The 25332-nt window shown below is 33.4% G+C and overlaps 1 protein-coding gene across 4 annotated transcripts in view; it reads left to right on the top strand.

Annotated features, from left to right (window-relative positions):
• Nucleotides 1–25332, top strand: part of Cask (calcium/calmodulin dependent serine protein kinase) — a 366225-nt gene that overhangs the window by 65501 nt on the left and 275392 nt on the right. For 2 of the 4 annotated variants that reach the window (XM_071606242.1, XM_071606243.1), the window contains exon 2: nucleotides 6687–6817. In XM_071606242.1, coding sequence (XP_071462343.1) covers nucleotides 6687–6817 — 131 coding nt within the window. The remainder of the gene's footprint in view (nucleotides 1–6686; nucleotides 6818–25332) is intronic. The other 2 variants (XM_027927438.2, XM_027927437.2) reach the window with 1 other exon arrangement.

The following is a 25332-nucleotide window of genomic DNA, read 5'->3' as shown; positions in this document are numbered from 1 at the left end:
TTTTTTAGTTTTCGGCAGACACAACATCTTTATTTGTATGTGGTGCTGAGGATCGAACCCAGTGCCACGCACATGCCAGGCGAGCGCGCTACCACTTGAGCCACATCCCCAGCCCAGGGCCTCACTTTTGCTGAGGCTGGCTTTGAACTTGGGATCTTCCTGCCTCAGCCTCCTGAGCCACTGGGACTGTAGGTGTGTGCCACATAGTTTAGTCTTTAAAAACTGAGTTGTTAAGTACAAACTTACCTGTATAAGGAAAGGGCAACATTGGTATCATTATATGAAGACTTTGGAGAGAAAAAGTCAAACAGAATCTCTTGTTCGAAGTCTGGCTTCAGATGCCCTGAGTGTTATTGGCCTTGGGAAGTCAGCTGGCAAGGTCACTAATAAATCCCAGTCCTTTGGACTCTTCCCAAGCAGGAAGGACATTGGAACTATAGTACAGAGTGGGCCAAGTCCAGCAGGATCACAGTTAGGGACACAGTCCACTCTGCATTTCCTCTTCTTCAGCTCACTGACACCCTCCAGCTCTTCAGAGTAGGTCAAAGCCTAACACTGCAGTGCAGTGTCCAGACAGCAGAGAAGAACAGAAATCTCATCAGTCCATGGCCAGAAAAGGTAAAAAAGAAGAATTTGGATTAAAAAGTGATCAGAAATAGTGGTACTCTTTCCTGGCTCTCAGTCTGGTCTAGTTGCTATGTTTGATGCATAGCTATTAGCCTGAGATTCCCTTCCTTGCACTCCTGGGGATTACCTTCCTCCATCTTTTGTACTGGAGGACCTATTTCCTGTCCATTGGCGTCCTTTTCATTGGTCCACTCTTGTTTTGACAACACATCCTACAATAATTCTTCAGAAAGTATACATGGCAAGTAATTTATTGAGCCTCTCATGTCTGAGAATGTCTTTATGGTTATTGGTAGTCTGGTTGGATGTAGAATTAAAGGTTGGAAATTATTTTCCTTCATGATTTTGAAGGTGTTCTATTGTGTTATTTTATATGTGTATATATATGTATGTTTTAGTTGTAGATGGACACAGTATCTTTTATGCTGGTGCTAAGGATCTAACCCAGTGCCTCACCCGTGCTAGGCAAGTGCTCTACCACTGAGCTACAACCCCAGCCCCTCTACTTGGTTCTTGCTTCTGGTGTTGCCATTGAGAGATCTAAAGCGATTTTGATTCCTAATCCATTGTGTAGGAATTGTGTATCACCCTTCTCCTCTAGGTACTCTTATCCCCACTTCTGGAACCCTAAAAATCTTCTTGTCTATAGTGACTTCAAATTCCACAATGGTGTATGTGTGGGTTATTTTGCTGAGTACTTGGCAGGTCCTTTTAAGTTGGGCTATTCATGATTTAAGTCTGGGAAAATTTCTTGAATTAATCCTTTAAAGTTCTTCCTCTCTGTTTTCTTTATTATCTTTGCTCTACTTTCTGGGAGATTTCCTCAACATTGTCTGCCAACCCTCTTTTTGAGTTTTAGATTTCTTTGCGTATTTATTTTCCAGGAACTTTTTTTGTTTTCCTAAAGTTCAGAGTTGCATTTTTTTCATGTTTGCAGTATCTTTCTGAGGATATTAATGGTAATTGAAAGTGTTGTTCTTGTGTAGTCTGTTTCCTTTAATTTTCTTTTTCTGTTTATTTTGGCCCCTATTTTCCAAATTAGACACTCTTCTCCAGATGTCTTAGGAGCCTTGGTTGTCTACTCATGATTAGTAATAGAGCAGTGATTCTCTACTGGGGCCAGTTTTGCCCCACAGGGGACATTTGGCAACATCTAGAGACATTTTTGATTATCATAGCTAGAGGGAGGGGACCTCCAGTGGGTATAAAGCAAATGATATTTCCATGAAAGAAAAAAAATATCTAGCTCAAAATGATAATAGTGCTGAAGTTGGAAACCATGCCACAGAGGACCTGAAAGCTGATTGAGGACTCTGCAGTGCAAGTGCAACTTGTTGACTGTGGTTTCACTGGCAGGTGATCTAGTTGAGCAATTTGGGGAACTTTATGTCATTATCTTTATATCTTTCCCACTTGGTTGTTCAGATATTCAGCAGAAAAAGTCTTGTCATCTCCTATCTTACGGGTAAAGATCTGGCTTCCAGCATTCCCTCTGTTAAGTGAAAAGGAACTGGGGACTGTTTGTATATGTGATCACATCCTCCCTTGCTTTCTGTATAGTACCCCCTTTCTCATTGGCCTTATCTTTCTTGCCCTGTGACCCTGTTTTATACTCTCTAGAGAGTAAATCTGTTAGGATGACTGAGGGGCAGTTATCCATGATATAAAGTTGAAAGAGATCTAACAATCCCTAACAAATTTCATTCAAATCTTATTACTTTAATCATACTGTCTCTTTGCTTCTAGCTTTAAAATTATCTGGTGCTATTAATTTGTGAGATTCTTGAAGATTCTATAGTATAAATGGGTTTGATTCTGAATTGGTTTCCTTATTTTCTATTTGCAGTTCAACTTTCCCAAGTCAGCTGAGTCAGTTACCATCCCTTCATCTTCTGCCTTGACCCCCAAATCTGATTATTAGAATTGTCTCCTGTCTTACTCTCCCAGTCCTTTTTAAAAACCCTTTGATGTTTTAGTGGGGCTTGGGGAGGGAAATAAATTAGATGCACTGTGCTCAGTCTAGCCTATTATTCCAGAAACTAACACACTAGCACCATTTCTAACATAATTTCATTTAATTCTAGTCTCTATTTTGATATATTTACCTTCAATATCTGAATTATTATCTAGACTTAACCTTTCTTTTCACAAATGAAAACAAGAGGAGATAGTTCTGTGTCTGCATAGGGACAGAGTTGTATTCTTTTCAAAACTTTAGGAGATTTTACAGCAATACTCACTTATATTCTGGTTTAATTGGCCTTTTACCTAAAAATATAGATTTCTGTAAGCAGCCGTCTGCCTAAAGTAGAACCTTAGGTTATAATCCCAGTTAATGGTCAGTATTTGTAAGGAGGTGAATAAAAATATATATGTGTGTGTGTGTGTGTGTGTGTGTGTGTATATATATATATATATATATATATATATATATATATAATTTCACATTTTATATATATACATACATATAAAATATATATACATATATATAATATATATGTGTATATAATGTATATAATAAAGTAGATATAATAAAATGTATGTGTGTGTATATGTGTGTGTGTGTGTGTGTATATATATATATATATATATATATATATATATATATAATCTGAAATACCATCAATTATCATTGCACTTGTTCAATAACCTAGGTTCATAATTAGTGGAAATATGAAAAAGATGGTAATTTATGATGATGGCTTACAAACTATATCAATATTTTCCTCCACACATATACCCAAGGATTTATTGTACCATAGAATTAAAATTTGGGGGGTGAAATTTCAAGCATCAAAAAGGGTACAGGCCAGACTGAAACCTAAGCCCCTGGATTTTTCTCTTTTGTAAATTGATATCCAAATATAATTAATAAGTATAATATAGTATGAGAGTTACACACACTTCATCACCCTCTCTCATTTATGGGAGACCAAGCTAAATTTTAAATTTTTTATCAGTTACTGCCAAGCATGGTGATGCATGCCTGTAAAATCCCAGCAACTCAGGAGGCTGAGGCAGGAGGATCATATGTTCAAGGCCAGCCTCAGCACCTTAGCAAGGTCCTAAGCAACTTAGCAAGACCCTGTCTCAAAATTTTAAAAGGACAGGGGACTCAGCACAGTGGTAAAGTACCCCTGGGTTCAATCCCCGTACCACACACACACAAAAAAAAATAGTTTCTGCTGAGTTTTAAGTTGGAGATGAAATCACACACACACACACACACACACACACACACACACAAAACAACAACAACAATAAAAACTTAAAGTAAGTCTTAATATCATTTTAGGGCATTAAATTTGGTTCACTTTTGTAGCCCCCGGATATCATTGAACAACTGACCCTTAAAATGCTTTACTGTGACTTGTCTTCGAGTCTTGAATAATTCATAGATAACACTTATTTTCTTTGTCTCATATTATAAAATTAAAGAATTGGGGATATAAATTCATGGATTTAAAAAAGTTTCTGTGTTTTGTTGTTTCAATATTCTCTTTCCTCTCTCCCTGGCTTTCTTTATTTTACTCCTATTAAAAGGGTGGAGAGAGAGAAGCTGTGCCTTCTTCCTCAGCTTTGTTCAAACAGGAAAAAGTGAAGAATTGATTCGATGGACCATGAACAATCCCACATACATATCTCCATGAACAATCCCATATACAGATCTTGGAAAGTTTCCAAAATAATTTAGCGAATTGAAGCACACTACACAAATGTAAATATAAATAGAGTCCCAAGGGTTTGTGTGTGGACAAAAACCAATTATGTTAAGCATTTCCTGAAATTGCTTGCTATGGTTAGAATGAATCCTCAAAGTAAGATATCCAGGTGGAGAATGAAAACAGTTGTGGGAGTCCTGCCTCACTTTGTTATATTGTTACAGAAGAAAATCTTTGAAGGGTTTTTGAGTGATTATTGAAAAGGTCTTGTTTTCATTAAGTTTTGAAAGATACATTATTTCCCTTTCTTTTCTTTCCAGGTTAGCTTTGTTAGGTCATTTGAAGAGAGATTTGAAGCTGTGGTGTAGTTGATGTCCTCCTGATGGTGTTCATGTGATTTAGGAGAAATGTTTAATTTTAGGTTAAATTACATTCATTTGTTTGTCCTCTAATTGAAAAAAAAAAAAAGACAAACTAAGGCAAGCAGTATCACAAATATCCTTGTGTAAATGAAGAATTTTTTTTATATATGCTATTGAGCACATACATCCAGCTATACCTTTTCTACCTGTGTGAAGGCATTGTTTTGTCTGTTCCCTCTCCCAAAGAGGTGAAAAATATACATAGGTACATGTGTATGTTTTTGTATTTAGTGAATTATACCATATTTCAAATAAACTACTGCAGTACATTGCTATTGTGTTGTGTTCATAGTCAATTCAAACACACACAAATCTTTGCATTATGTTGAGTTCTGATATTTATTTGATGACTTAATCTCAAAAAACAATGTTTATGTGCATGTGTGTGTGTGTTGCCTGAGTGTGAACACTGGCTTTTTTTATATAAAGCTAGGGATAGAATCCAGGACCTCATGTATGCTAGACAAATGCTGTACCACTGAACTATATCCCCAGTCTGAACATTGGCATTTAAAAAAGCATCTCACCTGATGCAACTCTGTGACCACTATTGTCTAGGTCATTGTATTATCATGTGTAACTAATTAAAACAAACAAAAAAGAATCACTGGGGCTGGGGTTGTGGCTCAGTGGTAGAGCGCTCACCTAGCATGCATGAGGCACTGGGTTCAATTCTCAGCACCACATAAATGTAAAATAAATATATTGTGTCCACCTAAAACTTAAGAATAAACATTAAAAAAAAGAATCACTACTTTAGATTGAGGAGAGGACTGGGTAAGCAAACAACTGGACCAGTGACTTGGCTGGTAGAAATTATTTCCTTTCCTTATTTCCTTTCCAATTTAAAGCAATTCTAATTTGAAATTTAAGGAGGATGAAGGATGTCTCTGTGAATTCAAGTGAGACTGGAGAGATTGCTGGAGATCAAATCATGCATGAAGTGCCTTTGGGCCAGATTTTTATTGGAGTGTATTCCTTTTTTTATTTTATTTTGGAATTACTTATGTATTTTGTTTCTTGATTAGGTATGCGTATTGTAAATACTTCCTCCTCCTCCCCCCCATATCTCCATCTCCCTCCCCCTCCTCTCAGATTTAAGCAGAGACATAATATGAGATTTTCATTTTTAAAATAGTACTGCAAAAATGCTCAGTGCAGTGGCACATGCCTGTAATCCCCTCAGCTCTGGAGGCTGACACAGGAGGATTGTGAGTTCAAAGCCACCCTCAGCAATGTGAGGTGCTAGCAACTCAATGAGACCTTGTCTCTAAATAAAATACAAAATAGGGCTGGGGATGTGACTTGGTGGTTGAGTGCCCCTGAGTTCAATCCCTGGTACCTCAATAAATAAATAAGCAAAATAGTACTGTAAGAATGAATGGCAGAAATAATTCTGTTGTCATGGCAAAAGATAGTAGTAGCTCAAACTAGGATATGAACATGGAGAGAAGTGGACAGGTTTGAGAGATATTTGATGTAAATTCAGCAGGACTTGTTAGTGCGTATAAGATAAGTAGTGGGTAAGATGACAGGAAGGTGTCATGAATGATCTTCAGTTTCATAATACCACTGCTATAGACCTCACTTATTTTGTTTAAGGTATTGATAATCTATATAAAATATTATGACGACTATTTGCCTTGAACATAAGAAAAAATTATTATGTAGAATTTTCAAAAAATGATTTCAAATAGCAAATAACTTAGCTTCTATTTTATCTGGTTTAATAATATTTTAAAATGATTAATTGCCTCATGAATTACAGAAAAATATGCTCAAATTATATTACTTAAATTTTTGCTTTGAAAACTATATTCCATCAGGAGTTTGATATAGAATGGCTTGGTGATTATGTAGTATGTCTACAGTACTTGGTGATTATGTAGTATATCTAATGAAACATAAAAAGATGCTGCTATGAAAGAGGAACATAAGAGAGTCAATAAATTAAAATTGACTTTTTGTTTTTTAGGGGTCCCTTCAGTGTTGTACGACGATGTATCAACAGAGAAACTGGGCAACAATTTGCTGTAAAAATTGTTGATGTAGCCAAGTTCACATCAAGTCCAGGGTTAAGTACAGAAGGTAAGAGATGGATTTCAAGTAAGTTATTTGATGTCTGGCTTTATTCCATCTCCAAATCCATTTATCAACCTAACCTTCATCTGGGGGTGGGAAAGCAAAGGGTATGATGTAGTGGGAAGTGGGTGGAGACAGTTAATGCCATTCTAGTTTCTCAAGAATTTTAAAAAATAGTGTTTGAAGAGTAATTTATAGTTATAAAGTCATCCAGGATAGTTAACAGGCCTATATTTTTTTTTTACTAGGAAGAAAGTGAAATCTGGGCATATATGTTTTTAGAGTCTCATTTGTAATTTGAATCCTATGGTATAAGACATGGGATGGGAAGGAAGGGGAAATAATTGCAAGGATGATCATTGCAGATCCAGAAGAAGCTAAGATTAGGCCTTCCCAAGTGTGTAAAGTACTACTTTTATGCTTATGATCTAGTAGAACTATATATCACTTTTGCCTTAAGTCTCATAGAGTATAATGTGTGAAATTTGAAAGATCAGTACGGTTAGGACTTATAGGACTTAAAATTTTGTCTTAAGACACTAACATGGATAATCATATTTACATGTATAATTTGTTTTAAGCAACATCTAAGCATTTTAAAGTTGCTTATTTTTTAAATTTTTAAGCTGTTATTTCATGTAACCACAATTCATATTTCATAATTGATTATTAACTTTTCTAATTAGCCTGTCTTTTAACTTTAAGCTTTTCCACAGTCCATTAAAAGACAAATCCTTTAATCCTTTCCTCTTTAATCCCAAGAGCAGTGCAGTTGAGAATCTAGATTGGAAAATCTTAAGGAAGAGTAGCCTATTTTGTTTGTGTTGTATTTAGTTATCTTACTGTGGAAAGTAGAAGCTCACATCCTGTGTGCTTCAAGTTAATCTCTTCATATAGTCTGTTTTCAGGATCATTACTTAAATACTTTTGTGACTCTCTAAATTTTTACTATTCATATACTGTTTATAAAAGATTCTTAGAAGTTGCTACTCACAATGACTGATTTGTTTTTAGTGCTTTAATCTTTAAAAATCTTATGTAAAATTTTGAGATTTTATATTTTATGATTTCATAGTCTAGAAATGGCTATTAACTGCTTTTGAATATAAATTATTTTATAAATTTAGCAAAATTTTTTTATTATTAGTTGTTCAAAACATTACAAAGTTCTTAACATATCATATTTCATACATTTGATTCAAGTGGATTATGAACTCCCCTTTTTACCCTATATACATATTGCAGATTCACATCGGTTACACATCCACTTTTTTACCTACTGCCATACTAGTGTATGTTGTATTCTGCTGCCTTTCCTATCCTCTACTATCCCGCCTCCCCTCCCCTTCCCTCCCCTCCCTTCCCATCTTCTCTCCCTACCCCATCTACTGTAATTTATTTCTCTCTCTCGTTTTTTTCCCCTTTCCCCTCACTTCCTCTTATATGTGCAAAATTTAAAATTTACTTCTAAGCAGCCTTTACAACTAAAATTATATTTCTTTAAACTTTTTTTTTTTTTGCAGTACTACATCCCAGGGCCTTAGGCATGCTAGGAAAGCACTGTTTTCTTAAAGTTTTAACTGCCTTTGAGTTTAATGTTTTTTGCTTGATTTTTCCATACCTCAGTTGCTTATAAAGAAAACCTAAAGTATTGAAGTCATTTTGTATAAACCTAATTCACTAAACAGATATCTTCAAAATGTATTTCTTTAAATATTCTGATACTGTTTATAAAATTAGTAAGATTCTGATTTAAAAAAATCACAAGTGTTTATGAATTAATTACCTATATTTAATAGGAGTGATATAAGCTAAATTCTCTTAAGCATTGTTACAAATAATTAAAAAAAATTCATTGTTTATGTTAACCCAAAATTATTATTACCAGAGTTTTGATTTATCTCATCATTATACCTAATTTACATCTGTAAGCTAAAGACAGTTTTTAGGGAGACAATTAATTACTTTCTCAGTTAGTTGAGGTGGCTTATTGACAGATATCTTCAGCCAGAGTGTGAGACTGAATCTCTGTTTATTGTCACTTAGAGAGTCAAACTCCAAACTTGAAAAAGGGAGACGGCTTGGCATATAATCCATATCCCTGGGTTTAAGTCCTATCTTTACATGGTATAGCATATGGGAGCCTATCACTGAAGTCATAGCTCACTCCTTTTTTGCTTTGGCAATATAAATGTCTTGAAGTCCTGTCCTGAAGACAAGGTCAGGTCATTCCATTGATCTTTTATACTTGTAAGCTTTTTTTAACTGAAGGGAATCCTATACTCTTTTTATACCTAGCCTATATGGTAGGGCCACAGCTTATACATATTCAATGATAATGCAGTTGAATTTTTCATATTTCTCATGATTTTAGCTGATTTTGGTCAGAGTTCAGAGTTCAGTGGCCCTGGGTTCCATTGCTAGTACTGCAAAAACAAAAAACAAAAAACTTTAAAGAAATATAATTTTGGGCTGGGGGTATACCTCAGTGGCAGAGTGCCTGCCCCGCATGTGTGAAGCACTGGGTATGATCTTCAGCACCACATAAAAAAATAAAGGTATATTGTCCTTCTACAACTACAAAAAAAATTTTTAATAAAAGAAGTATAATTTTAGTTGTAAAGCCTGCTTAAAATTATATTTTAAATTTTGATAAATTTATAAAATAATTTATACTCAAAAGTAGTTAATAGCCAATTCCAGTCAAAATATTACAATTGTCCCTTTATATTTATAGCATCAAACTATAGTTTTCCCCATCTTTAGCATAATAATTCTTTATGAGGTAACCAAAAAACTGAAGCAGAATTTTATCTTTACAACCTCCACCTGCTTTTTGTTTGTTTGTTTTGCAATGGAATCCACATTCCCTCTGTTGCTTATGTTCACACTAGCTTCCTTACCTTTATTCTGACTTAGATATATTTTATTATGTAAGATGTATAATATATGCAACAAATAGTAAATTATTTTATTACATAAAACCTCTATGAATAGTGCCCCCCTCATTACTTCCCAAATAACTTCTTTCAACCTTTTTCCAGTCACTGCAGGCAAAACATTTTATCCCCTCTGTTCTTTTGGTCCATTTAAAAATTGTTAGGGTCAAAAAATGACCTCATCCATGGCACAGTGTAGAAAGATGTCCTGTATTAAGAAGAAACTAGTTTTGAAGTAAAATTTAACACAATAAAAAGAAATCCATAAGTTCAAATATATGTGTTATAATTAAACCAGTCTCTCAGGTAACAGATAATTTAAAAATCTATTTTATCTTTCCTTTTTTACCTCATTTTATTATTTTATTTTTGGGTTTGTTGTTTATTTGATCTCTGTCATTGCCTCAATATTTTTCCTATTTTCCTAGTGCATTTCTATAAATGAAATAGGTTTCATAAAGGGCTACCAGGGAATTTTTTATATGCTATTTAATTGGATAGATATTGTAATACAAAGACAAAATGAGTACCTATACTTAAGAGACTTAAATTTTAATAGTCTCTAACCATTGCTTATGTTTTTATTAGAAAAAATATGTAATAAATTTTAAGTAAATAATTTACAAATCAACTTTTGAAATAAAAAGTTTATTAGTTGCACATCACCAATGCATGTTTTAATGTTAAATTATCATTGCCCTACTGAAAATGAGGTAGTATAATTACTTGAATGTGTTCTGTATTTTGCCATCAAAATCACAATTTTTATGTTCAATAATTTTTTTTTAAACTTGTAGACTACACAGTCTCCAATAATCTCTGGAAATTATAAACAGATTTATGTATATATATGCTCATTTTCTTAGAGAAAGGCTACAGCTTTTATTAAATTCCTAATAAGGCATATTATTGCTAAATAATTTAGAATTTCTCTTTCACGTGTATGAAAAAGTGAATTTGATATTTGTAAAAATGAGATGAAGAAGTTTCTATTAAATGAAAGCTGGATAAACTTATGTTAGAATATTACTTCTGATTAGAAGATATTTTTATCCTTATATACATAGTTCCTAATAATGAAACCTCAAGATTTTAATCTTGAACTTTCAATTAATACACTTTTGTTCTTTACTCTTCTGAGCCACTAATTAAAGTAGGCTTTTATTTTAAAAATAGGTGTCTAAATTAATTCAAGCAACTAAGGAAATTAGAAGAAGGTAAAATAGTTGGGATTAAAAGCTGGTTTGTTGCTGAGCACAGTGGCACATGCCTGTAATCCCAGAGGCTCAGGAGGCTGTGACAGGAGGATTCACAAGTTCAAAGCCAGCCTTAGCAAAAGCAAAGTGCTAAGCAACTCAAGGAGACCCTGTCTCTAAATAAAATACAAAATAGAACTGAGGATGTGGCTCTGTGGTCGAGTGCCCCTGAGTTCAATCCCTGGTACCATCCCACCAAAAAAACTGAGTAGCTGGAATTACAGGTGCATGCCACTGTGCCTGGCAACCCAAGAAGAATTTAGTCAAGAAAAAAATGGATAACTGTTGGTAAGAACAGTGAACTTCAGAGCACTATAACTTGCAGCATTCCCATCTGCCTCTCTTTAGCTTCTTAATATCCTTGAAAACAAACAATTCAAAATCATGATGAAAACCAGCAGCCTGGCAGCCACCAAAGGAGTAAAAACAGGAAGGAACTTTTTCAAAACCTCTTTCCCAAAATATTTTCATTGGGTGGAGTGGGGGACAGTGTCTGGTAGTTCTTAGAAGACCCCACTTGCAAGGATGTTTTTATTTGACCTGACTCAGAGTGCAAAAAGTCTTTACTCCAGGGGCATTTGCTAAAAATTTTTAGAGTCAGCTGTTTAAAGTCATTGCTGCCTGAGGCAATAGATAACAGTTCAAGCAAATAAAAAACTAACCAAAACCTTAAAATGAAAAGCTTAGGCATGAAATGTCCATAATATATTCCTGGGAAACCAGAAAGTCATGCCCGTTGTGTAGCGCTGTGCACATGCTGAAGAAAAATTTGAGAAGGCCTTAAGCCATCACCTCTGGCTTTTTGTCAAGTTCTGCAAACAGGATGGTAAGACAGATGCCAGCTCTCAGAATGAGTGTTGAAGGTATCCCCACACATACACAAAAACTAAGCAAACCAGAGACTTCAATGGCTACACACCATAAAGAATACAGACATTATAGAATTTATCCCCCCCCCCACCAAATCATTAAGGAACATTAAGGAACAAAAATACCAGTAAACAGCTGTAGCAGCAACAATCCCTGGAGGAGGGGGGATTCTGATGTTTAGAGTTGACACAATCCTTAAAACATCCAGTTTTCAACAAAACAATTCATGAAGCATGCATGAGAAGAAATTTTAAAAATTGGATTATGCAGAGGGGAAAAAGCAATCAATAGAAACTGTCCCTGAGCAAATCCAGATGTTAGACTTATTAGAAAAATAATTTAGGGCTGGGGATCTGGCTCAAGCGGTAGCACGCTCGCCTGGCATGCGTGCGGCCTGGGTTCGATCCTCAGCACCACATACAAACAAAGATGTTGTGTCTGCCGAGAACTAAAAAATAAATATTAAAAAATTCTCTCTCTCTCTCTCTCTCTCTCAAAAAGAAAAATAATTTAAATTAGCTGTTTTTAATGTTCTCAAAGAAATAAAGGAAACCATGTCTTAAAAAATAAAGGAAAATATGAAAATGATAACTTGACAAATAGAAGATATCAGTAACTTGAGGAACTATTGAAAAAAGGAAAAGGGAACAAGATAGAAATTCTGGAACTGAGAGGTAAAATAACCAGGGTGAAAAATTCACTGGAGGGTCTCAGCAGATTTCAGGGAGGTAAAAGAAAGAATTAAAATTAGCAGATTTGAAGACAGGTTTGTTGAGATTATGTAGTCTCAAGAACAGAAAGAAAACTGATGAAGCTCCCAAAAAAACAAAGGTCAAATGTTCTCTCTGATATGTGGAAACTAACCCACAATAAGGTGGGGGTAGAGGAAGAATAGAAGTTCATTGGATTAAACAAAGGGAATGAAGGGAAGGGAGGAAGGATGGGAATAGGAAAGACAGTAGAATGGGTCTGATATAACTTTCCTATGTACATATATAAATACACCACAGTGAATCTCACCATTGTGCACATCCACAAAACTGGGATCCTAATTAGAATAAGATATATTCCATGCTTGTATAATTATATCAAAATGGACTCTACTGTCATGTATAACTAAAAATAAACCATAAAAAAGAAAAAAAAATTAAGCAACATGAACAGAGACCTGTGGAAAACCATCAAGCATACCAATATATGCATAATAGAAATGCCAGAAGGAGAGGGAAAAAAAGAGTATAAAGAATATTTGAAGAAATAATGGCCCAGAAGTTCAACAAATTTCAAGTAGGATAAACCCCCAAACATATCATAATTATGCTGTTGAAAGCTATAGACAAGAAAGTAAAGCTACAGACTAGTAGAATATTGTGAAAACAGCCAGAGAAGCATCTAATCACGTACAAAGGATCTTTAATAACATAAATGACACATTTCTTATCAGAAGCTATGAAGACTAGAAAGTAATGGATAGCATTCAAAGTGCTGGAAGTAAAAGATTGTCTACCAGGACTCCTTTATCCAGCAAAACCAAACTTGAAAACAGAAGGATAATTTGAGATAGTCCCCCAGAGAAACAAAGATACACAAAACCAGAAAATTTATTACTAGCTAATGTGCCCTACAAGAAATACTAAAAGCAGTCCTTTAGGCTCAAGAAAAAAAAACACTTGATAATAATCTGAAATCATGCAAAGAAAAAGATCACTGTTAAAGGAAATTATACAAGGTGTCCTCTCTGACCCATATGGAATGAAATTATAACTCAATAACAGAAGAAAATATGGGAATTTCACAAATAAGTGGGAGTTAAACAGCATATTACTAAATAACCAATGGGTCAAAGAAGAAGTAACAAGGAAAATTATAAAATACTTTCAGATGAATAAGAACAAGCTCAAATAATAACTTTCTACTTTAAGAAACTACAAAAGAAATCTAAACTTCAAACCAAGACACAAGAAAATAATGAAGATTATAAGAGAAATAAATGAAATGAGAATAGGAAAACAATAGAGAAAATTGTTGGAACCAAAAGTTGCTTCTTTGAAAAGATCCAAAAAATTAAGTAGCCTTTATCTAGACTGATCAATAAAAAGAGATGTCCCAAATTAATAAACCCAGAAAATAAAGAGAAGATATTACCAGTGGAATTATAAGGATCATAAGAGAATACCATGAAAATTATATGTCAGCCAATTAGATAGCCTAGTTGAAATGAACTAATTTCTGCTAGGAGTCAAGCTACCAAAGAAGAAACAGAATATCTGAATACACCTATAATAAGAAAAGATTGACCATGTAATTGAAAATTCCCCATAAAGAATTTTGTAATGGGTATGGGATTTCTTTTTGAAATGATTAAATGTTCAAAATATAAATGTGGTAATGGTTGCATGGTTGTGAATTTACTAAAATCCATTAAACTGTATACTTTGTAGGGAAATTGTATGGTATGTGAATTCTATTACAATAAAAGCTTTATAAATATTATATGCCACGAGTAAGTGGAATTTATGTAAGAAATACGTGTTTGGTTAAACATTAAAAATCAATCAGTGTGGGCTGGGGATATAGTTCAGTGATAGAATGCTTGCCTGGTATGAGCAAGGCCATGATGGGTTCTATCATCAGCACTTCAAAAGAAAAAAATCAATGTAAAACAACTTATTAATAAAAAATGGACAACAGTCAAATTATCATCTCAGTAGACACATAAAAAGCATTTTAAAAACCCCAATACCCTTACATGATTAAAACCACTGTTGAGTAGAAGGTAACTTCAACCTTTTAAAAGATATCTAATAAAAACTAATGGCTAACTTCATATCGAATGTTTGAAAACAATACTTTACCTCCTCAGGAATAAGACAGGATTGTCCTTTTTTTCAGCATTGTATTGAAAAATTTTAAAGGGCAGTAATGCAAGGAATAGAAATAAAAACTATCCAGATTTGAAAGGTAAAAATTAAACTTCATTTTCAGAGAACTTAGTCCTGTATATAGAAAACCTGAAGAAATCCACAAAACACTCTTAGGTGTAATCAGTAAGTTTAGCAAGTTTGCAGCATAAACAATCAATATACAAAAAGCAGTTATATTTCTATACAGTAGCAATTGAAATCTGAAAATGAAATTAAGAAAACAATTCCATTTACCATAGCACCAAAGTGAATGAAATATTTAGGAATGTATTTAGCCAAGAAAATAAGAGACTTCCAACTAAAAAACTATAAAATATTACTGAGAAAACTAAGGAATTGCCAAGTAAAGGATAAGACCTCTAATATTCATTGTTCAAATGACTTAATGTTATTGACATGCTAATTATAAAATTCCCTTGGAAAGTAAGGGTCCCTGAATAGCCAGAATCTGAAGAAAAAGGGACAGAGTAGGAGGACCCACATTCCCCAATTTCAAAATTTCTAACAAGGCTACATTAGTATACTTAGTGTAGTACTGGCATAATGATAGACATAGATTAATGAAATTGAATTAAGAGGCTGGTAATAAATCCATGCATTTTGTTTCATTTTGGGGATTTCGTTTGGTTTTTGAAATGGGTTTTACTATGTTGCCTAAGCTGGTCTTGAACGCCTGTGCTCAAATGATCCTCTTGCCTCAGCCTCCCAAGTTCCTAGAACTATGGGTATACAGCACAGTGCCTGTCAAACCCATAGATTTAAAGTTACAGTATTTTTAACTGTGGTGTCAAGACAATCAAAACAGTGACATTGGGGCAACTGAATATTGACATGCAAAACCATGAAAGTGGACCCCTACCTTACACCATATATAAAAATTAACATAACGTAGCTCAAAAATCTAAATGTATGAGTTAAAACCATATAAAATGATAAGATATAGAATTAGGGAAAAATTTGCAAATCATCTATCTGATAAGATTCTATATCAAATATACAAATAACCCTTGAAATTTAACATTAAATAAAAAGATAACTCAGTTAAAAATAACAATAGGTTTGAATAGACTTCTTCAATGAATATTTACAAATGGTCAATAAACATATAAAGAGATGTTTGACATAATTAATCTTTAGGAAAATGGAAATCCAAACCATAATGAGATGCTAATTCATACCCACTAGGATGTCTGTACTTAAAAAGACAAACATTTGGCAAGGGTATGGAGAATTTGAAACTCTCATTTATTGCTGTTGGTAATGTAAAATGGTGTAGCTGCTGGTGGAAAAGTTTGGCAATTCCTCAAAAATCTAAACTTAGAGTACCTCATGAACTGGCAATTGCACTCCTAGGTATGTACCACAAACTATTGAAAATATACCTTTTCACAAAAACTGGCACATGAATGTTCATAGCCATAGCATTTTTAGTCGAATTGTGGAAACAAACCAAATATCCATCAACTGATTGATGAATGGATAAACAGAACAGACTTTTACACACAACAAAATATTATTCAGCTTTAAAAAGGAATAAACATATGCAAGACTGGTCAACTTTGGAAAGTTAATATAATCTATCACAACAAGCTAAAGAAAAATCATTTTTTATATCAGCAGATGCAGATAAGGCATTTGACAAAATCTAACACTCATTCATGATTTAAAAAAAAAAAAACCTTTCAGGAAACTAGGACTAAAAGGCAACTTCCTCAACTTTATAAAAAGATCCATAAAAAACTTCAGCTAACATAATTAATGGTGAGACTGACTAGATGCTTTCCCTCTAAAGTTGGAAATAAGGCAAGGATGTCCATGCTTACCACTGCTATTCAATATCCTACTGGAAGTTATAGCTAATGGAATAAGATGGGGTAAAAGAACAAAAGCTGTAAAAACTGGGAAAGAAGAACTAGAACTATCTTTTTGTTCTTAGATGGCATGATTGTCTTATGTAGAAAATTCCAAAGAATCAAAACCAACAAAACAGAACACTGCTGGAACTAAGAAGTGATGTTAGCAAGGTTGCAGGTTACAAGATCAATATACAAAGGTCTAGTTTTCCTATATAATAGCAATGAATATTTGGAATTTGAACTAAAAATATAAAACCATCACACTAACACCAAAAAACCTTGAAATATTTATGTATAAATTTAAGAAAATATATATAGGATCTATACAAAGAAAACTTCAAAACTGTGATAAAAGAAATTTTTAAAGAGATCCACATAAGGGGCTGAGGCTGGGGCTCAGAGGTAGCACACTTGCCTGGCATGTGTGAGGCACTGGGTTCGATTCTCAGCACCACATAGAAATACTTAAATAAAATAAAAATCTATCAACAACTAAAAAATATATTTTAAAAAGGCTAAATGTCTAAAAAAAAAAGAGAGATCCACATAAATCGGGGAGTATTTGATGGTCATTGTTGGAAAGACTCAAATGTGGTTAGGGGTCAGTTCTTCCCAACTTCATCTACATATTCATTGTATTTTTTTATATTGACAAACATTGTAAAGCTTATAGGAAAAGGCAAAAAGATCCAGAAGAGGTACCATTATTACAGAACAAAGTTACTTAAAATCTACAGTAACATGATAGTGTGTTGTTATTGATGAAAGAATAAACAAACAGATAAATGGAATAGAATAAAGAACCCAGAAATAAATCCACACAAATATAACCAATTGATCTTTGACAAAGTAGCAAGGGCAGTCCAACGAGAAAAAAGTCTTTTCAACATATAGTGCTGAACACCTGGAAAGCCACATGGAATATGATCTAGACAACAGAACTTACATCTCTCAGAAAAGCTTATTCATAATGCTTTTCCCCTAAGAATGTGAATAAGGCAAGGTTGTCCACTCTCACCAATCTTATTCAACATATTGCAAGAAATCATCACAGTAATGTAGGAAAAATAAAAGTTTTAGTTAGTTTTTCGTTGCTGTGACCAAAATACGCAACAAGAATGACTTAGAAAAGGTTTCTGAGGTCTCAGTCCATACACAACTAGTCCCATTGCTCTAGGCCCAAGATAAGGTAGCCGAACATGGGGGAAGGGCCTAAGGAAAGCTGCTCAGCTCATGGTGTGGTCAGGACTGGCACAGAGAAAGGGAAGGGGCCCTAGGGAAGATGCATCCTTCCAGGGCACACCCCCAGTAACCCCCCTTCTCCAGACATACCCCACCTGCCTACAGTTACCACCCAGTCGGTCCATTCAAACTAATACAGACTGATTAGAGCATTCAAAATCCAATCATTTTACCTCTGATCATTCCTTCTGACACAGGAATCTTGAGGGGACACCTCATATCCGAACCATAATAGTAAATATAAGCATTTAGATAGAAAAGGAAGAACCGAAACTCCATAATTGCAGATGAAATGGAAGTCTATGTACAAAATCTAACAGAATCCATGAAGACATTTGCCTTTGTAAAACAAAACTAATTGAATACTTAGATATAAATACTACAAAGCATATACAAACCTGATTTGGTGAATACAAAAACTCTGATGAAAGAAATCAAAGATCTAAGTAAATAAAGAGATGTGTTCTATTCGTAGATTGAAGACTCACCATAATAAAGATATTATTTCTCCTCAAATTTATCTCTAGGTTTGACCCAGTTTCAATTAAAATTCCAGGAATATTTTCTTTGTGGATATAAGAAAGCTTATCCTAAAATGTTCTGGAAAGGAAAGAGTACAAAAATAGCTAAAACCATAATAAAGTGGGAGGAATTATTCTGTCCCCATTTTAAGGTATATATAGCTGTCGGCATTAATACAGTGTGGTGCTAGCAAAGGGATAAACACATAGATCAATTGAACAGATTAAATTTTCCAGAAGTAGCTTTATGTAAGTACAGCCAACTAATTTTTGATAAAGGTTCAAACCCAATTCAATGAAGAAGATAATGTTTTTAAACAAATGATAGTGGAACAATTGGACATCCATATGCCAAAAATGAACCCAAACCTCCTATCTTATATGAAAACCAACTCAAAATGGGTCATAGATTTAAATGCAAACATAAAACTGCATAGCTTTTTTTTTTTTTTAAGAGAGAGAGAGAGAGAAAGAGAGAGAATTTTTTAATATTTATTTTTTAGTTTTCGGTGGATACAACATCTTTATTTTATTTTTAAACCAGTGCCCCACGCATGCCAGAAGAGCACGCTACCGCTTGAGCCACATCCCCAGCCCGACTACATAGCTTTTAAAATATAATATACCAGAAAATTGTTATAAATAATACCAAATATACCATTCACAGATTTAAAAAAAAAAAACAAATTCAGCACTTAAAAAGAGAAACAATTCAATGAGTAGGCAAATGACATGAACATTTGCCCAAAAGGTATTATACAAGTTCTAAACAAGCATATGAAAATATGTTCAATATCGTTATCCATTAGGGAAATCAAAACCACAATGAGATGTCACTGTACACTTTCTAGAAAGTTACAATAAAAATTAGTGATAATGCCATTTTCTGGCAAGGGTATAAGACAATGGATCTTTCATAAATTGCTAGTGGGAATATAAAGTAAAATAGTAACTCTGTAATACAGCATGTTTAGAATATTAAACATTCATTTTTCATACAACCTAGCAATTATATTCAAGGGAAACGTACATCCTAGAGAAATGAAAACTTGGATTCACGCTAAGATCTGAAATCAGTTTTCATAATAGCTTTATTCATAATAGGTAAAATTTAGAAAACAATAAAATATCCTACAATAATTATGGTACCTCCATATCATGAAATATTGTTCAGCAATAAAAAAATGAAAAATCCATTAATACATGAAATCTATTAATACACTGATCTTAAGGAATTACGCATTTAATTATACATTTAAAAACAACTCTCTTAATGTCATATACTGTATAATCTCCTTTATTTAAGTTTCAAAGTAATTAAGTTATAGAACTGTGAAACAGATTAGTAATGGTGAGGTCTGGGGCACTGCAGAGTTGGATTAAGAATCATGAAACAAAGCTGGGTGTGCCAATAAAGGGGTAGTTTATGGAATATCTTCGTGGAACAGTTCTGACTTCTATTTTGGTGGTGACTACAAGAATTTGCACATAATGATAAACTTCCATAGCTCTCTATATTCACAACCAAGGGCATGTTTAAATTGATGAAATTAAAATAAGGTCTGTCAGTTGTACCAGTGTTGATTTCCTGGATTTGATATTGTACTATGGTTACATAAAATGCCATTATGGAGTGGGGGACTGATCACAAGACCTCTTTGTATTATTTTTACAATTTTCTGTTAATGTACAATTATCTTAAAATAAAGAAAAAATAAGTTTTCTTGTGATCTCTGTGCTCTTCAATAAAACTGATAATTATCCTACAGATAGTTAGGACTGTCGAAAAAGACATTTAAATAAAGGTTTGGTTTCCAAATAATCCAAATTGTTCTGTACAGGCCAACCCTGATTAATGTAACTGATAGCATCATCAAACATTGTCACTTGCTTTCCTCGGGAAACATGAATATTTAATAGATTTAATTTACATAGGGAATTTATGTTCATTTTGTGGAATAATTACTAGTCTAGCTAATTAATCTATGTTTTCTCCTCTTGCATGGGGGAAGCATGCCCAAACCTTTTATTTGCAGTTGCATTTTCATAGCATCATCATTTCTTCCACTATGTCTTGTAATTGACATACTTAGAAGCAACCCAATAAATTTCAAGACATTAAGGGTTGTACTTTCATTTAATTTTGTCATATAAAATGCCATAGTGTGATTCCTAAGCCATTTGATCATGTGTTATTAAGTCCTTATCATATATTTAATACATCAAATTATATTTTATAAATTCAATATTTGAAGTAAAAAGATACATTCTTTCAAATATTAATACATTATCCTCTTGGAACCATATCATATGCATGTGAAACATTTATTTTATTATTGCATTATCAGATAATCATTTTTCATCATTGGTATTATTAATCAGATTTTTAATGATAATGAAATCCTTAAATGTGGCTAATATTTTAAAAATTACATTTCTTAATGGTGATTCTTTGGGGAAAACAGCAAGGGGTTTGTATTACATGGAATATTTAAGCAAAACTGATGGAGATCAGCTTCTAGCTAATGGTATAATTTTCAATGAAACACCTACTTTTCACAGTTCCTGATCATGGTACTCATTTAATTAGCACATGGGTCAGTGGCTAGTAGATTCCTACAGGGGATTTTCCCATTAAGTTTTTTTTCCCTTTGTTTATTTTTAAAACAAATATACTTTGTATAGAAAGTCATGTATTTCTGTAGATCTTAGACAATAAATTATGAGTGCTGTTTTAGCAAACTGCCTGGATAGTACATCTGGCTATTTTTCTTAATGGTTTGTGTGGGTATTTTGAACCTTTTCAGACTAAAGAGCCAACTTTAAAACAAATATATCTGTTTTTAATGATTAATGTTCCTGTACTGTGGCAGACATTTCTGGATAACTGTATTTTAAATAAGATATAAATTTTACAAATGTGAAGTTTATAATTGTCTTATTAATCAAATCCTGCAACTGTGAAAAACTGCTGATGTAGCTCTAAACCTGAGGCAATTTATAGTGATTATTTTTGAGATCAACTATGTGAGAAAAGAAAACTCTTGATTTCTTTCATCTTAATTTTTTAAAATTTTTTTAGTTGTAGATGAACATAATACCTTCATTTATTTTTTTATGTGGTGATTAGGATCAAACCCAGTGCCTCACACATGCTAGGCAAGTGCTCTACCACTGAGCCACAACCTCAGCGCTCAACTTAATTTTCTTTTAAAAAATGCAGAACTGCTCCTGAAAACACAGGGCTTTTGTTAACTAAAATGACTCATGCTTGTTCAATATAATTCTACGTGTAAATATGGCTCATTTAATATATTGGCTATTATCCCTAATATCAACATTTTGCTTATAAATGTCTCAATCTGGCTTTCTGTCTCATTTTACTTGGTATGTTGATAAAGAGGCTGTCATGTTTATAAATTAGTGTTCTCAAAGCTTGTTGGCTTATATATTTAGTTTTATCTTAATATCCTCTTTCTGTCACATTCAGGAAATATAACAGTATTAAAGAATGTAAGATGAGAGACTGCTCACTTTTTATTCTAAAATAAAACAGTTTTTTAAGCTTTTTTCCTCCACTATATGTGAAGTTTCTTTTTTAATCCTTTTTTTCCTGTTCTCTGCTCATATATATATATATATATATATATATATATATATATATATATATAGTTCCTATTTTCTTTCAAATCTTCATTTTGTTAGGTTTTACATTATGTGATTTAGAGAATTTCTCTGAAAGCCATAGACATAGAAAATAGATGATTACAGAGATTTTGGTGAGTTAATAAGTGCATAAATCCTGATTTAAGGATTACAGTAAACAAAACTCAATCTATACACTAGGTACAAGAAGAACTTTGCAATACAGTTACTAATTACAGTATTAAAATCTGAAGAATCAGATGAGTAGTTCTTGCATATTTGAATTACCATTATTATATCATATATGAATATGGTTTTGAATAATCAAAGAAATGTCTTTTTATTGAGGTTGTTCTACAAGAATTTCAATTGTATAATTAAATAATGTGTCAAAAATCCATTAAATTGTTTTTTATTAAGTCATTATGCCCCTCATGGTATGTAACTCAAAAAGATTGCTCTAACAGAGCTCAGTCTACTCCCATCTACTTTTTTAAAAAAATAATAGCTTTATAGAGCAAAATAAGGAAAAGGGGGGCCTCCCACATAAATAGAAAGGAGATCACTGGAGTAGAGAAGGGGATTGAAGGGGAGGCAGGAAGGTCAGGAAAAGGGTGGAACTGCAGAATGAAATTGACCAAATTACTTTATGTGTATATATATGAATATACCACAGTGAATTCCACCTGTATGTATATCTATAAAACACCTATTTAAAAAAACAAAAGGAACACCATTAGAGTAGAGGAAGGGGAACAGAGGGATGGAAAGAGGAAGTACTGGGGACTGAAATAGAGCAATTTTATTCCATGCAAGTATGATTATGTCAATATGAACCCCATTATTATGTATAACAATAATTCACTAATAAAACATTAAAAATTCCATTATATAAAAAATAAAAACTAATGAAAAATAATAGCTTTAAAACAACAGTGGAAAGACAACTTGCATAATGGGAGAAAATCTTTGCCAATCTAACAAAGGATTAGTAACCAGAATATATAAGGAACACAGAGCACTTAACAAAAGGCAAATAATCTAATTTTTAAATGGGCAAATTATCTGAAAATGGCCAATGATTATATGAAAAAAATGCCCAATTATTGTTAGCCATCAGGAAAATACAAAAGTACAATGAGTTATTATCTCATCCGTTAGAATGATTATTATTACAAAAAGTAACAAATGCTGGAAAGGATATGGAGAAAAAAAACTTTGTACATTGTTGGTGGGAATGTAAATTAGTACAGTTATTATAGAAAACAGTATGGAGTCGCCTCAATAAAATAGATCTACCATATAATCCAGCTATCCCACTCTTGGGTATGTATTCAAAAGGAATTGAATCAACATACCAAAGAGATGCTTACACGCCCATGTTTATTGCTGCACTATTCATAAAACTAAAACATGGTACCAGCCTAAGTACCCATCAACAGATGAATATATAAAGAAAATGTGGTATATTATATACACAATGGAATATTTCTCAGCCATAACAAAGAATGAAATCCTGTCATTTGCAAAAACTAAAGGGCATTAGGTGAAATGAAATAATCAAAATATGTCAAGACAAGTACAGCATGTTCTCTCATATGTGGAAGCTAAAAAAAAAAGTACCTAAAAGTAGAAAAATGAGTACTAATTGTTGGAAAGGGTAGTTAGGGGAGAAGTTAGATAAAGGGAGTCTGGATTTAATTAGTGTACACTCTGTGCATGTATTGAAATAGCACACTGAACCTCACTAATATGTACTATGTATACATGTTAATAAAAAATAAATATTATATTTGAAAAATAGCTTATTGAGATATTAACCCTAAACCTTAAAATTTACCCCTTTGAATTGTACAATTCACTGGGTTTCAGTGTACAGTTTTCAGAGCTGTGCAATTCTTCTATTTCCAGAACATTGTCATCATCCCCAAAAGAAATGCTATGCCTTTTGTAGACACCCACTATTTTCTCTCCCCTGCTTTTGGCAAACACTAACCTACTTTCTGTCTCAGTAGTAGATATTAATGGAACAGTGTATGACTTTTATGTCTAGCTTCCTTCACTTAACATGTTTTCAAGATTCATCTATGTTGTACCATGTCAATACTTAGGTCTTTTTATGTATGAATATTATGCCATTGTGTGCAGATACCACATTTTCTATTTCCATTCATGAGATGATAGACTTTTGGATTGAATCAGTTTTTTAGCTGTTATGTATGCCACTGTGAACATTCATGTACAGTCAGTCCTTATTCATGGATTCTGTATTTATGAATTCACCTATTTATTAATATTTATTTATAACTCCCAAACAAATACTCATGGCACTTTTGTGGTCACTCACCTAGACTAAGCAGTAAAATATTTGAGTTGCTCACTACACAGGTTCCTACCTGAGGAACCTGAGATCAAACAAAACACCCCTCTGCCTTCTTGTTTTGGCTCATACTGAAAATGAGTACCCTTTTCAAAGTCTAGTGCCTTACAGACAAAATATATATGTTAGGTATGCTTCATTCAAGCATGAGTTACAGCTGTTGGCCATGAGTTCAATGTTAATGAATCAACAGTATACATAAAATAAGATGTCTTTACACAGACACACATAAAATAAGGTTATGTATTAATCAGTTGAAAAGATGTGACCAGAGATCCATAGGAACCATAAATAATTAAGAATTGACTCTATGATTTTGCATGGACGTACATTTCTCTTGGGTATATATATACTTAGGAGTAGTATTGCTAGGCCATATGGTAACATCTGATTGTTTTTGTGAATAAGGTTTCTCAGTGTTTACATGTATAAAAATGAAAGTAAGAATAGAATTTGTGCTGAACCCTTTCTTTATTCTACCAGGTGCAAGGACATGAGGTCCTTGTTGGGCCAGTGTGGGAACTGCCCTGGCCTAGACAGCTATAGCACAAAGGAGTTATTATCTTTTGTGACACCTCCATAGACATAGCTTCCAAGGGCCCCTGAGGAGATGTCCCCAATTACAAGAAATCACCACATTCTTGGGAGTCCAAAGCTGTTTGTTTACAATTTTCCTAGAGTGGATTCCTTTCTTTGTTCATTATAACAGCTTTCCACCATCTGTCTCACATTTTCTGTTGCCCAGTTTCTTCACGGTCAATTTATGGGATTGAATTGCGAGGGTTTAAGCCTTATATAGGAAGTTGCTGGGCCTATAAGTGATTTTTAAAGCTGATATTTTATGTGAAATGTTGTAACTGTTACCTGTCCAGTAGAATGAATAATTGACTATATAATTAAAAGATT

This window comes from Marmota flaviventris, chromosome X, assembly GCF_047511675.1.
Source record: "Marmota flaviventris isolate mMarFla1 chromosome X, mMarFla1.hap1, whole genome shotgun sequence".
Classification (NCBI taxonomy): domain Eukaryota; kingdom Metazoa; phylum Chordata; class Mammalia; order Rodentia; family Sciuridae; genus Marmota; species Marmota flaviventris.
The sequence above is the reverse complement of the archived record's forward strand: the minus strand, read 5'-3'. Positions and strand labels throughout refer to the sequence as shown.